Below are 13,154 nucleotides of genomic sequence, written 5' to 3' on the forward strand. Positions count from 1 at the left end.
AGTTCTTGTTCTGGTTTGTGGTGTTCAATTCCAGCAATAAAACCTAAATTTGAAGTGTTTATTCACTTGCATTTTCATGTTCCGAAGATGTCGTCGGAGCTAGAACTCAAACCCCCAAAATAATGGTATGTTAAACAAAAAAACAAGTTTATTCATTTTACGGTTTACTCTTTTAACTATATACATTTTATACTTAAATTCAGTTTTTACTGTATAAAAAAACTACTGTTACGGTTTACCAGGAAATAGACTGTTTATGTTATACATAATTATCAAGTATAAACATGAATTGCAAATAATTAAAACGCGAGGAAACAATATGTACATTATTAGTATTACTATAAATCTCTTGAATATTTGATAGGAAATCGGAAACGTGTCATTTGTTGGTTGGTTTTCTGGATATATGTTGTTCTTTAGCTATCAAAGATATCACCCTCCAATCAAAATGAAGCAAAAGATTCTGAAGATATACACCTACAGATTACAGAATCCACAATCTTGTTTCTATTTATAGAACCTGTGAAGAAACCATAACACTCAACCAGTCGACCACCACTTTTCTCAACATTCTTACCTTCTGATCTGAGAACAAATTCAATGGCTGCTTCCACCATGGCTCTCTCCTCCCCTTTCGCCGGACAAGCAGTGAAAACAGCTCCCTCTGGATCCGAGCTTTTAGGAAACGGGCGGGTTTCAATGAGGAAAACCGCATCTGCAAAGAAGGTTGCACCATCAGGAAGTCCATGGTACGGACCCGACCGAGTCAAGTACCTAGGCCCGTTCTCCGGTGAAGCCCCATCATATCTCACCGGTGAATTCCCCGGTGACTATGGCTGGGATACCGCCGGACTTTCAGCTGACCCAGAAACATTCTCAAAAAACCGTGAGCTTGAAGTCATCCACTGCAGGTGGGCCATGCTCGGAGCTCTTGGGTGCGTCTTCCCAGAGCTCTTGGCTCGTAATGGTGTGAAATTCGGTGAGGCTGTTTGGTTCAAGGCAGGATCACAGATCTTCAGTGAAGGTGGGCTTGATTACTTGGGAAACCCTAGTTTGATCCATGCTCAGAGTATTCTAGCCATCTGGGCAACCCAAGTGATCTTGATGGGTGCGGTTGAAGGTTACAGAATTGCAGGTGGACCCTTGGGTGAGGTTGTTGACCCGCTTTACCCTGGTGGTAGCTTTGACCCGTTAGGGCTTGCTGATGATCCAGAGGCTTTTGCTGAGTTGAAGGTGAAGGAGATCAAGAATGGAAGACTTGCTATGTTCTCCATGTTTGGCTTCTTTGTTCAAGCCATTGTTACAGGAAAGGGACCATTGGAGAACCTTGCTGACCACCTTGCTGATCCCGTTGCCAACAATGCTTGGTCTTATGCCACAAACTTTGTACCCGGAAAGTGAATGTAATGAAATTTTTATGTAAATTAATTAATTAATATATGGTTTTAGTGGGCATCATTTACTGATTTAATCTACCAATTGATTGATGATAAACTAATATATATGCAACAAGTTAACGTATAACATATGTACACCCTACTGTCTGTGTGACATGTGTCATTTGTTCAATATAAACAACATAAAATGCAATCCTCAGTGATCTATATATATGAAGGATTATACAGTATTAAAAAATGAAAATCAATGATTTTAGTTCTTAATAATATCATGATGAATTTGTGAGATTATTAGTGAGGAGGAAGCTTAAATGGCTTCTGAAAAACGTAAATCAGCAGGTCCAGGACCTAGAATCCCTTTCTGTTCAGTTATCTTCCCCAAGCTGAAAGTTGATTCAGAATGTGATGCTCCAATTTTCTCCTCATCCCTCCACACACTACCCTGCCACTCCCTCTGAAACAAAAACCAACTTTGTAATTTATTCTAACATCAAGGGTCAAAGATGGAATAACTTGCCTCATCAAGGATTTGGGTTCCATGATCATGCAATAATGGGGTCATAAGTGGAGGGGCAACATCCGGATCAGGCTTCTGAAATATGAATGTAGTATATAAACCTGCATAACAGGTTTCAGGTATAAGCAATGAGGGTAGTTTAGGAAAACGATTTATAAGATGAAAGGACGATGAAACCGACACAAAACCTAGTACATCGTAGAATTTTGGTAAGAGTCTCCCTCTGGGGTCCACAAGACCATGACCGGCTTCTAGAAGCATCCCAGAAAACTGTGCTCTGATATAACAAAGTATAATGTAAAGATCACAAAGCGAAATTTTGAAAAAAAAAATTATCACACTCCCCAATCCCCACCTATTATCATCATAAAATTCCAGCAAGTTTTGTATCTCCACATATTCAAGACCAGCTTCTCTTGCCAGTCTGAAAAAATTCATAAACATTAATTAGGAAAAGTTTTATTAAAAACAAGAGTTATCACCACATAAAAGATGAAATGAAATTGCCAAAATCTTAACCTGATCAAGCTTGGGAAGTGTACCAGACAATGTGTTTCAGCAGACGTGTCATTTGCAATTTTCATTTGGTACTTTTTCCCAAAAAAAGGAAACCTGAAAAATTAAACCATATAGTGAAAATAAGTTCAGACGTTTGATTACATTTTATAAGAAAATACAACATGTTGGGTGTTTTTATTATACTTTTCTTCTTCAACTTCAAAAGTGATCATATAGTTTTCTGATCGAATGCAGTTGGGAACAAGGTTGGGTTTCATGGCACCACTTCGGTTGTGGTATGCTTCAACATTTTTCTGATACTTTGCCCTGCAATGCAATCCAATTATTCAAAATGAAAGCAAGAAAATGATGCTATAAATAAATTCTGACAAAATGACTCCCAAAAACATGGTAGCCTACCATATAGTAGATGAGTCCAGAGTAATACCGATTAAGTAACCCCCTGGTTTCAATAAAGATGACACATTATGCAGAAGTCTTCTTACTTTCTCTTCACTTTCAAAACAGAACTGCAGTATATAAGTAACAGAAGTTCCCTTTATATGTTCAATATGAGAAGAAGAGGTCAATATTAACACAAACAATGGAGTTTAACCTGCAAATGTTGCATGCAACAAACAATATCAGCTGTATTTCCCTTGTCCCCCAAATTTGGTTCCAAGTTTTCCTGAAGAAGGTCAACATCCATCAGTGGACAAACTACAAAATCTCAGAAATGCTTAAATGAGTACCTATCTTTAATAACGCATGAAAGAGACAAAATATATGCAATTACATGATAACAGGACTCACAATGCAGGGATCAAGCTCATAAAAGTCTGAAGTGTAAGTCTTTCGTTGACTCTCCCATGCTTCTTGGACTTCTCTAACTCCAGATGATGCTTCGTCTGTAAGCATAATAACTCAATTTGTTCAAGATATGTTCTGATTTTGTTTTATTTTTTACTTCAATTTTGTCATACATCTCCAGAAATATGAAATTAAAATCTTCTAAAAAAGATTCGTTCAACCATAAACCCTATCTAAGACTTTTAAGACGAAGGATTGAACAAATTCATACACGTAGGAAAACTGAATCGATCACTAACAGATAGGAACGTTTTGATTGTATGTGAAATTACCAATTCCGATGAAGTGACCTATTTGAGCTTCGTCCCATCTCTCTTCGTCTGGTACTCTTCCGCAATACAAATCACACACCTGAAGAACAAACGAATTTTAATGTCAAATTGTGGAAACGGCATGAATATGCACATGAGCAAAAACATATAGATACAAAGAGAGTATTTGAGTAGAGATTACAGACAGTGGCGTAGGGAGAGACAAAAATCTTGATAAGAGCAGTCTTAACTACTTCGAGTAGTCGATGGTGAGTTGAATCAACGATCCTGTTGTTGTGCGTTGGGATTGTTGGAGTCAGCATCGTCTTCTTCCCCTAAAACCCTACACTCGTTTGGGAAGAATAAACGGTGAGTTCGTTAAGCCAGAAGATGTAAGCGCGAGTTTCAAAACAAGAAATGGTACCGGTATGGAGGAAGAGCAGGGTTGGGAAAAATCCTCACCAACAAATCCGAATAATCGAAATGGAGTAAATCTGCTCTTAATCCAAACGGTACCGTTTTATGTGTAACATCAGTTCTCAAGTTTAACCAATTATGTGTCTCCAACCGGGTAAATCACCTGCTAGGTTCGCAGATAGTGTTAAAATGACATGTATTTTTGCATAATGATTGCGAGGAAATTTATGTTAAATAACTTAAATTTATCATGAATTGGAAACCAATTTTATAGTTTGTTTGGGTGACAAAAATTGGAATTGAAATCCAATTTAATAATCTGTTTGATTGGAATGAAAGAGAATTTAAATGACGTAAAATATCAAAATTGTCCTTTTTATGTTTTTTGTTCGATTTTATTTTGATTTATAAGTTATATGGTGGGTGTTGTGGCAGTGGATTCTTAAATTTAAAGGTGTTAATTTGGTAATGATAGCCCCACCGATAAACTTTTCGGAAATTTCAACATCTGGATTCTTAAATTTAAAGACACGAATCATAAACTCATGAACTTGATCCATGAATGACACAACATCTTTCATGTTAAATTCAAAGAACTTAAAAGTAATGAACTTGTCACGACGTTACAACTGTTCTGGCCCAAGCCTATGATCTTTTAGGGTTTCCTTCGTATTTAAACCTCATTAGCTTGAATACAGGGCTCCTTATCAGCCTCCATCACCCTCAAACCCCATAAAACCCTAACCCTCAAGCCTCTTGGTAATTATTGGCTTATTTTGGTGATTTTGATAACTTACAGAAGAAGAAGAAGGTGTCTAATGTGTTTATTCAACAATCAAACATCATCACCGACATCTAGAGCATTCTTTGGACTCTTGTAAGTGATTAAGTGCCCATCTTTTTTGGTGGTTTTCTCTCTAGAACTAGGTTTATGTCATATTTAGTCCCTTTCATAAGGTTTGTATGGTTGGAAGAGATAAATGTTGCAACTTTATGGTTTCTCTAAGTCCCAAGAGTATTTTATCTCATAGATATAGGAAGTGATGGTGACTTAGGAACCTTGCATGAAATCTAAGTCATATTGCATCTTTTGACCTATATTTGGGAAAAGACATGTTTGGGGCATACATGTCCATAAAGTTTACATTTTTAGGGTTCATTAGGATCCCTAGAGTGCTTCTGGAAGTTTTGAGTTGAAGATTTCTTAGATTAAGCGCTTAATGATCTAGTCTCATGCTTAAAGTTGCCTTTTGGACCTTGGAATTTAGATCTTGACGTAAAGGGTGTGTCTTAATGGATAAAGTTGGAAACTTTATCCATTAAGACCTTGGAAAGTGTGACATCCCCATTTTCTCGGTCAGAAAAGACCGATTTTGATTATGCTTTATAAAAATCAGAGTACCTCTTGTAATAAAAATGTTTGCGGAATTTGTTCCTAGTAAAACATGATAAATATGTTATCAAAGTATTTCCGAATAAAAGTATTTTTATTCATTTTAAAACATTTGAGATGTCATTGTCAATACAGAAACATAAGCATAAATAGAACTTACATTCATTGTCACTAGTGATTTATATCTCGTTAATCTCTCAGTGTAATGTGACTTCATATCAACACCTGTGATATAAATAAACTGAGTGGGTCAGGTTGAGAAACCTGGTGAGTACATAGGGATTTCAATCCCACAATGTTATATCATATATATAATTTATAACTCACAAAACATACAATTTCACCATATATGTATAAGCAACTCTTATCCCACCCCGTCGATCCTCACAACAAGACTATCCATACTCTCAAACCCAAGATTAACCGTTTTACTTAATCCATACTCCCGGATCAGAAATGAACGACTTTGCCTAATCCATACTCTTAGATTAATGACGAATGGTTATGCCTGATCCATACTCTCGGACTAGGGACGAATGACTAATCCATTCTCTCGGATTAATGACGAATGATTATGTCTAATCCATACTCTCGGACTAGGGATGAATGACTATGTCTTAATCCATACTCCCAAACTAAGGACAACTGGCTATGTCTTAATCCATACCCTCGAATTAATGACAGTTGACTATGTCCAATCCATACTCTCGGACTAGGGACAATGACTGTGTCTAATCCATGCTCCCGGATAAATGACATATACTAAAGTTCTATTCTCTGAGTATAACTCCCTTTTACTCGTAAAAAAAATACTACCCAATATTCCTCATAATTAATTTAGGTCTACCCTTTATCCTAAATCATCATATATAATCAGGTATGTTTTTTAACACGTATTTCAGCCAACCTCAATTAACTCGCATATAAACATATAATTAATACTTAGATCAATACTTGTATTAAATAATGTTCATGAAAGGGACTATGCACTCACACATAAACTCTTCAACAAATATTCAACTCTTTAACATATATTTAATACTTCAATTAATACTTGTATTAAAATCATGTTCATGAAAGGGACTATGCACTCACCTGATACGGTGGTGATTTCGAACTCAGACAGCGCTTCGCTTCTTAAAAAAATATTTTTCTTCGACGAAACCTAGTATTATTAGCACTAGAGTTTAGTCTATTATTCGCCGAGACTAATTAATAGTTTAGCTATTATTACTATTATATAAGTGTTAAACAATATTTATATAACCCATAATAATATCCCAAGTACTTATTATAAGTTTCTAATAATGTTACTATAATTAAATAAAAACTATATTAAATATAGTATAGGCGTAGCTCACTTACAACGGGTTTTTATTAAAAATCGGGCTTCGTTGGAGCAGCGTTTCTGAGCCGAAAGCTTTTCTTCTCGGAGCCGTCGGGCGTTCTGGGGCTTCCTTCTCGTGCTAGGGAGGTTCCCTAGACTTGGGAGGGGTTTAGGGAGGCTATAAAGAAGTTAGAGAGAGAAAGAAAGGCTTATGGTGTGAAGAAAATATAAGGAGTTCATCCTTTATTTATAGGAGTTTTATAGTAAAGTAGTCTCTAAGCTTCGTCCGTATCTTCCGCGTACGAGCTCCGTTTTCTACGTTATTTATATCTACACGTTGGTATTTACGAGTACTACAACTTTCATTTAGACCTCGTTGGCTAATTCTTATTGTATCTCAAATTTACAAAACTGTATTCGAATTCGCCGCGTTCGAAAAGTAGAGACTAAGCTTCGTCCATATCTTTCGCATACGAGCTTAGTTTTCGACGTTATTTATATCCACGTGTTGGTATTTATGAGTACTACAACTTTAACTTAGACACTATTGGCTATTTCTCATTCTATCCTGGATTTATAAAACTGTATCGAATTCGTCGCGCTCGAAAAGTAGAGACTAAGCTTCATCCATATCTTTCGCATACGAGCTCCGTTCTCGACTGTCTTTTTATCGTTTAACTCCTATTAACGATATCTTCATTTATCGTTTAGATTATTTTGGCTGAAAATCGACCGATCTAAAATTCGATTTTTCGGGTTGTGCACTGTTATGCTAAATGTTAGAAAAATCATAACTTCCTCATACGAAGTCAGATTTGGGGGTTCTTTTTATGGATGTTCTCGGTTTAACATATACTAAAACTTTGGTTTAGATCACTATGGCTAAAAATTCCTCTATCGTAAATTCAGTATTTACGTCTCACGGTGTCATGCTGGTTTTGCCGAAAAAATTCGACGGGCCATAACTTCTTCGTTATAACTTGGATTTTGGCGTTCTTTATATGTACGAAACCCTTGAGATATATTATACAACTTGGTTAAGATTAATCCTTCTAAATAATCTTCCATTAAGAACTCATTTTTGACGCTCATTGTCTCTAAATTGGCTAGCCCGGATCTACGAGCGTTATAGAAAGGACCAAATATGAGCTTTGGAGTTCTTAAATTCAGAAGAAATCGAATTAAGCTCGATTAAGCTATTTAGACCAATCCCCACGACGTGGCCTTAGGCTGCCATGATGTGGTGACTGGGGAATCATTGATTGTTTTGGTATTTGGTGCCCACAACGTGACAAGGAAGGTCACGAAGTGGAGGGCCACTGTTGGTTATTTTGACTTTATATTTGACTGTTGACTTTTTCTTGGGTTGACTTTGGTCTCGATGGCTGGTTTTAGTGTGTAGACTAAGGTTGGACCTAATATGTTTTGGTAGGAGTATTGTAGCATCTATTGCGGGGCTTTGAGTTGTGGTCTAGCTGGTTTTGCGAGTTAGATGAGTCTTCTCACTATAGAGTGTGAGATGTTAGTTGTCTTTGTGATACTTGTAATGTGTGTTGGGATGAGCCCCATCGACATGCTCATTGGACTGGACCCATTATTATGCATGTTGGGGTGGGCTGTAACGCCCGGGTTTCAGGGCTAAGCATTTTTGTCAATGTAATAGTCTAGGTCAACTCTTGTAACTCTTTTTGAAGTAATAAAGATGAAATATTTGAGTATTATGTGAATTATATGTGTTTATTATTTAATTATAAATGTATAATTAATAAAGAATAAAAATGAGCGTCAAAATTAAAGTGTGAGATAATCCCGATATCTCTACATAAAGTTGTAGAATATGTCTCAAGGTTTTCGTGCATATAAGGAACGCCGAAATCCGAGTTATAACGAAGAAGTTATGACCCGTCGAAGTTTCACGACAGAACCGACACGATACCGGGAAGCGTGAATAGTGAATTTACGATAGAGCGAGATTTAGCCTTAGTGATCTAAACGAAAGTCGTAGAATATGTTAAACTAAGAACATCGATAAAAAGAACGCCCAAATCTGACTTCGTATGAAGAAGTTATGAGATTTTAAACAGACCAATCCTGTCCCGGCTTGTTAAAAATATAACTTTAAAAATAAAGTCAAAATTAGCCGACGGAGTCTAAACGAAAGTTGTAGAGTATATCTTCACCTACGCGTGGATATAAAGAACGTCAAAAACGGAGTTCGTATGAACGAGTTACAAATTATAATAACATATTTACGTATTAAAATAAAGTATAACTCATGTATACGTACACATATATATATACATATGTATATATCATTAGAAAGGTATCGACGATGCGGTCATTATAAGACTAATGTTGAGTTCTTTCGACATTAGTTTAGTACAAATATCATTAAATCCATTTATAATAGTATTATAGAAGGGTGTTTAGTTGTTTATATAACTAAAAGGTCATTAAGTAATTATGGAGGGTAGTTTTTGAAAATTCAATTAGTATAAATAAGAGCCTTGGGCTCTCATATTTCTTGCACCATTCTCTTGATTCAAGAGTATTTCTTTCCTTATCCCCCGAGCATTTCGGTCCCTCGTGATTCGACTTCTCTTTCTGTAGCTTAGTATAGTAAGGTGAGCGCTGAAGCGCTGCACGAATCTTTCTTAGAAAGATTCAGCGACGAAGTTCTGCCCCTGCAGAGCCCGACTCCTAGCTAAAACCCCCTTGTAAGTAAGTTATGCTTACCTTATTTTAATATAGCTTATATTTAAAATTAGTATTGTTATTATGAACTTATAATAAATATTTGAGCTATTATTATAACTTATATAAGTGTCGTTATAATTTTTTTTAACTACTTGCGGTACGGGGAATCTGGTTTAAAGGGCCGCATAGGGTTGTTGGATTTCAGAAGTGCTATATGCCAAAATGGTCCTGCCCTCCGGTGTTTTATGTCTGGCCCCTGTCTGTACATAGTGGTTGGAAAATATTGTTTAACGCTTATATAATAATAATAATACTAAGACTAATAGTTGGTCACGGTAAATATTAGACTAAAAATTAGCGATAATAATGCTAGGTTTCGTCGAAGGAAAATAGAATCGTTAGAAGCAAGCGCTGCCCGATTTTGGAATCATCACCTTAACAAGTGAGTGCATAGTTACTTTCAACTTACACATAGATATGAAGTATTTTATATAAATTACGTGCTATGTGTGCATATTATCTGAATACTTGCTATCTATGCTAGATGAACGTTGTTATACATGTTTTCAATGATTTAAATTGTATATGTATTTTATATCTACGAAAATGTTGGGGTAAAACATGGGTAGATGCAATAGGTGATGTGTGATAAAATGATGAGAGGCCTCGATGTTGATGTTGTTGATTCTGTCATCTAGCGGAGTATGGATGACGACCACGGACTCTTCTAGACAGTCCAGTGGAACACTAGCAGGCTCGCAACCTGTAGGTGTTTGTGAACGATATGTTCACCGGTGTACTCCATCCCCCACATGGTTGCCTTTAGGACATTTATTGCTGAGGAATCCCCTTAGTAGTAGTGTCCGTCCCGATGATGATCCTTAGGCTAGGTCCCTTATGATAGGTGTTTAGGGACGTAAAGTGAGGATAACGGGAACGGGTAATCGGGTTATTGTTGATCGATGAAATTAATAAACTTATTTATTGTGGGTTGAAAACCCTATGTGCTCACCAGGCTCCCAAGCCTGACCCACTCAGTTTTATGTATTACAGGTAGTGGCGCATGAGCATAGGTGTGATGTTTTGGACGAGGGATTACGGATATAGGCCTGTAGATATGAAATAATGTAGTAAGGCTTATATTGTACTGTTTATGCTTTTGATCTGTACGAACATGACATCCCGAGTCTTTTAATGAAATACATTTCTATGGAAATGCTTTTGATAAATCTTTATCATATTTTTGTTTTGGGAAAAATTCCGCAACACTTTCATTTAAAATGTAACTCTGATTTTTAAACAAAGCATAAACAAACCGGTCTTTTCTGGCCGTGATTTTGGGGATGTCACATGGGCCCATTTGTATGATGGGTTGGGTCCATTGATACGTGAGGTTAGGCCCGTTATGATAGGATGTGCCCAATATGCGGGCTGACCCGTTGTTGTGTATAGTATGTGGTATTTTGGGGAACCCACTAAACTTTGTGCTTACGGTTTGTGGTTTAAACATTTTTCAGGTACTTCCAATTCCTGAGTGAAGAACCCAACGTGATCGCACTGCATCCCCCAAAGTTTATTCCGCATTGGCTAGTTGTGATTTTTACTTTGATGTTTTGAGAAAACTATTAGTTTTACTATCTTCTAGAGTAAAATGAACAAATGGATTTGATTGGTTAAAAATGAAATTTTTATTTGGTATAGTTGGGACATAACAATATATGCGCATTTATAGTATTTATTTAAATTTGTGTATGTGTAATATTTATATAGATACATGTATAATATTTATTTAAAAGCGGGTATGTGTAATGTTTCTATAAATACATGTATAATATTTATTTATAAGTGTGTTATAAATATAATCTCATTTATTTAATATTATTGTAATGAATAAAAGATAAATTATCGTTCCGGTTTCTTATAATTTGGAACCGCCTTTAACAGTTCTGGTTCCAATTTCTTAAATTTTGGAACCGCCTTAAACTGTTCCGGTTTTGATTTTAATTTTTTTGGAATCGTTACCCGTTGGGTATCACCCGGAACCGGTTGCATATATAATATGATTGCTGGAAATTTGAAGTTATATTTTTATTCTCAATTAAAAAAAAAAAAAAAAACTTAAAAGTGCTCATATAAAAACATGTCTCATTTTTTAGAGTGGGTAATCTTTATATTATTAAGATGGTAAAGAAATTTGTCATATATAAATGTGAATGTGGGATAAGCCATAGAAGAAGAGGCAACTAATGTTTATAATATTGAAATAACAAAACGTGGCCAAAAATTATCCCACCTCGCTTGTGGGATAAATGCATTTGAATCAAATGAAGCTATAAAAATAGATTACTATCAGGTTGTTGATAATTTAGCATCCTATCTCACATCTGATAATGTAAATTGGAGGGAAGTCATTATAAATTGTGAGAGGTCTCTAGTTAGATAATTCTTAAGAATATTATGATCATTGTTTTAAAATAGTTGAAATGTTATAGCGACAAGATACAACATCTTAGGAACTCTCGGTTTTGGTTCCTCTAAATTTTGACGGGACTTACCTATGGTTATTCTTAAAATATAATAAAAAAATATTTTTTGAGGGTAAAAAATAGAGTAAGATTAAAGATGAAATATTATTTACTCAATTTTTTTGAAAAAAATGAAGATAAATTGAAATGATATAAAAATTCCAGCAAAAGTTTTTTCATCCACCAATACTATAATAATGTTGAAACAAAACCATTAACCACATTTTGGTTGCGGTTCTTTTTTGCTCATTCGTAAGAGTTAGGATGCAAAAGATTAAAAGAACGAGTGACACAAACACGATGCAAAATAATTGCCACCTTCAAAACTAAACTTTAATAACGATCTCCATCTGATCAAAAACTTGAATTTTAATATTTTATACTTTTTTGGGTAATGGACTAGTGGTACAATTGAATTCGGCCCAAACTCTCGATGACACAAGCCCACAAACACAAATCTTGATTGCAAATTGGCAATTTGTAACTACTCCTGTTTCTGGGCCTTATTTAGTAGAGGCTACCAGCCCACCCACGTCAATGCTATCTAAAATTTATAAACCCTAGAAATATATCTGTCGTATCGTGTTTAAGAAGCGCGGCGGAGGCAAAGGCAAACCTAAGAGAAGATCAGAAGAAGCGGAAATGGTGAAGTTTTTGAAACCTAACAAGGCTGTCGTTGTTCTCAACGGCCGTTTCGCTGGGCGGAAGGCCGTGATCGTAAAACAGTTCGATGACGGAACTCGTGACCGTCCCTACGGCCACTGCCTCGTCGCTGGAATCGCCAAATATCCGAAGAAGGTGATTCGTAAAGATTCAGCAAAGAAGACTGCGAAGAAGTCGCGTGTGAAGGCATTTATCAAGCTAGTGAACTACAACCACATAATGCCGACGAGGTACACTCTCGACGTCGATCTCAAGGATGTCGTCTCGGTCGATGCTCTCCAGTCGCGCGACAAGAAGGTTACAGCTTGCAAAGAGACCAAAGCAAGGCTAGAGGAGCGGTTCAAGACCGGGAAAAACCGTTGGTTCTTCTCGAAGCTCCGATTCTGAGTTGTTTTTCGTGTCAGGTTTTGTTACGTTTTTCCGAATCTTTAGTTGATGAATGTTGATGATGATAGACTGATTAATGCTAGTTTACTTGTATCGATTTTTGGTTGCAAATCAAGATACGTTTCAAGGATTAGTTGTTTGTACCTCATGCTTGTTTGTTGGATTGGTTATCGATATGAGTTTGTTCCTTTCATCGTATAATTGCTGTTTAA

General features: G+C 36.2%; 3 protein-coding genes and 1 long non-coding RNA gene across 5 annotated transcripts; 3 read left to right on the top strand and 1 right to left on the bottom strand.

Annotated features, from left to right (window-relative positions):
- Nucleotides 1-524: 524 nt before the first annotated feature.
- On the top strand, nucleotides 525-1,458 carry LOC145088062 (chlorophyll a-b binding protein 16, chloroplastic-like). The gene has a single exon (XM_079026261.1). The coding sequence runs from the start codon at nucleotides 601-603 to the stop codon at nucleotides 1,399-1,401; it is 801 nt and encodes a 266-aa protein (XP_078882387.1). The 5' UTR covers nucleotides 525-600; the 3' UTR covers nucleotides 1,402-1,458.
- Nucleotides 1,459-1,483: 25 nt separating this feature from the next.
- On the bottom strand, nucleotides 1,484-3,951 carry LOC145088061 (S-adenosyl-L-methionine-dependent methyltransferases superfamily protein). Of its 2 annotated transcripts, none has more exons than XM_079026259.1 (11): nucleotides 3,740-3,951; nucleotides 3,555-3,633; nucleotides 3,226-3,320; nucleotides 3,029-3,100; nucleotides 2,833-2,942; nucleotides 2,617-2,739; nucleotides 2,434-2,526; nucleotides 2,270-2,338; nucleotides 2,103-2,191; nucleotides 1,915-2,015; nucleotides 1,484-1,851 (listed from the first exon to the last, which is right to left on the bottom strand). In XM_079026259.1, the coding sequence occupies exons 1-11, from the start codon at nucleotides 3,854-3,856 to the stop codon at nucleotides 1,705-1,707; spliced, it is 1,095 nt and encodes a 364-aa protein (XP_078882385.1). In that variant the 5' UTR covers nucleotides 3,857-3,951; the 3' UTR covers nucleotides 1,484-1,704. The 2 variants fall into 2 exon arrangements, with proteins under 2 accessions (XP_078882385.1, XP_078882386.1); XM_079026260.1 differs by having other exon boundaries at nucleotides 1,628-1,851; nucleotides 2,110-2,191.
- A 5,789-nt stretch (nucleotides 3,952-9,740) lies between these two features.
- Nucleotides 9,741-11,117, top strand: LOC145090708 (uncharacterized). The gene is made up of 3 exons (XR_013701729.1): nucleotides 9,741-9,809; nucleotides 10,421-10,497; nucleotides 10,885-11,117. It is a non-coding gene; the product is annotated as an uncharacterized LOC145090708 (long non-coding RNA).
- Nucleotides 11,118-12,465: 1,348 nt separating this feature from the next.
- Nucleotides 12,466-13,143, top strand: LOC145088063 (large ribosomal subunit protein eL27x). The gene has a single exon (XM_079026262.1). The coding sequence runs from the start codon at nucleotides 12,535-12,537 to the stop codon at nucleotides 12,940-12,942; it is 408 nt and encodes a 135-aa protein (XP_078882388.1). The 5' UTR covers nucleotides 12,466-12,534; the 3' UTR covers nucleotides 12,943-13,143.
- The last annotated feature ends 11 nt before the right edge of the window (nucleotides 13,144-13,154 follow it).

The sequence above is a fragment of the Lactuca serriola genome, chromosome 2 (genome assembly GCF_051521515.1).
Source record: "Lactuca serriola cultivar US96UC23 chromosome 2, Lser_US96UC23_V15, whole genome shotgun sequence".
Lineage (NCBI taxonomy): Eukaryota > Viridiplantae > Streptophyta > Magnoliopsida > Asterales > Asteraceae > Lactuca > Lactuca serriola.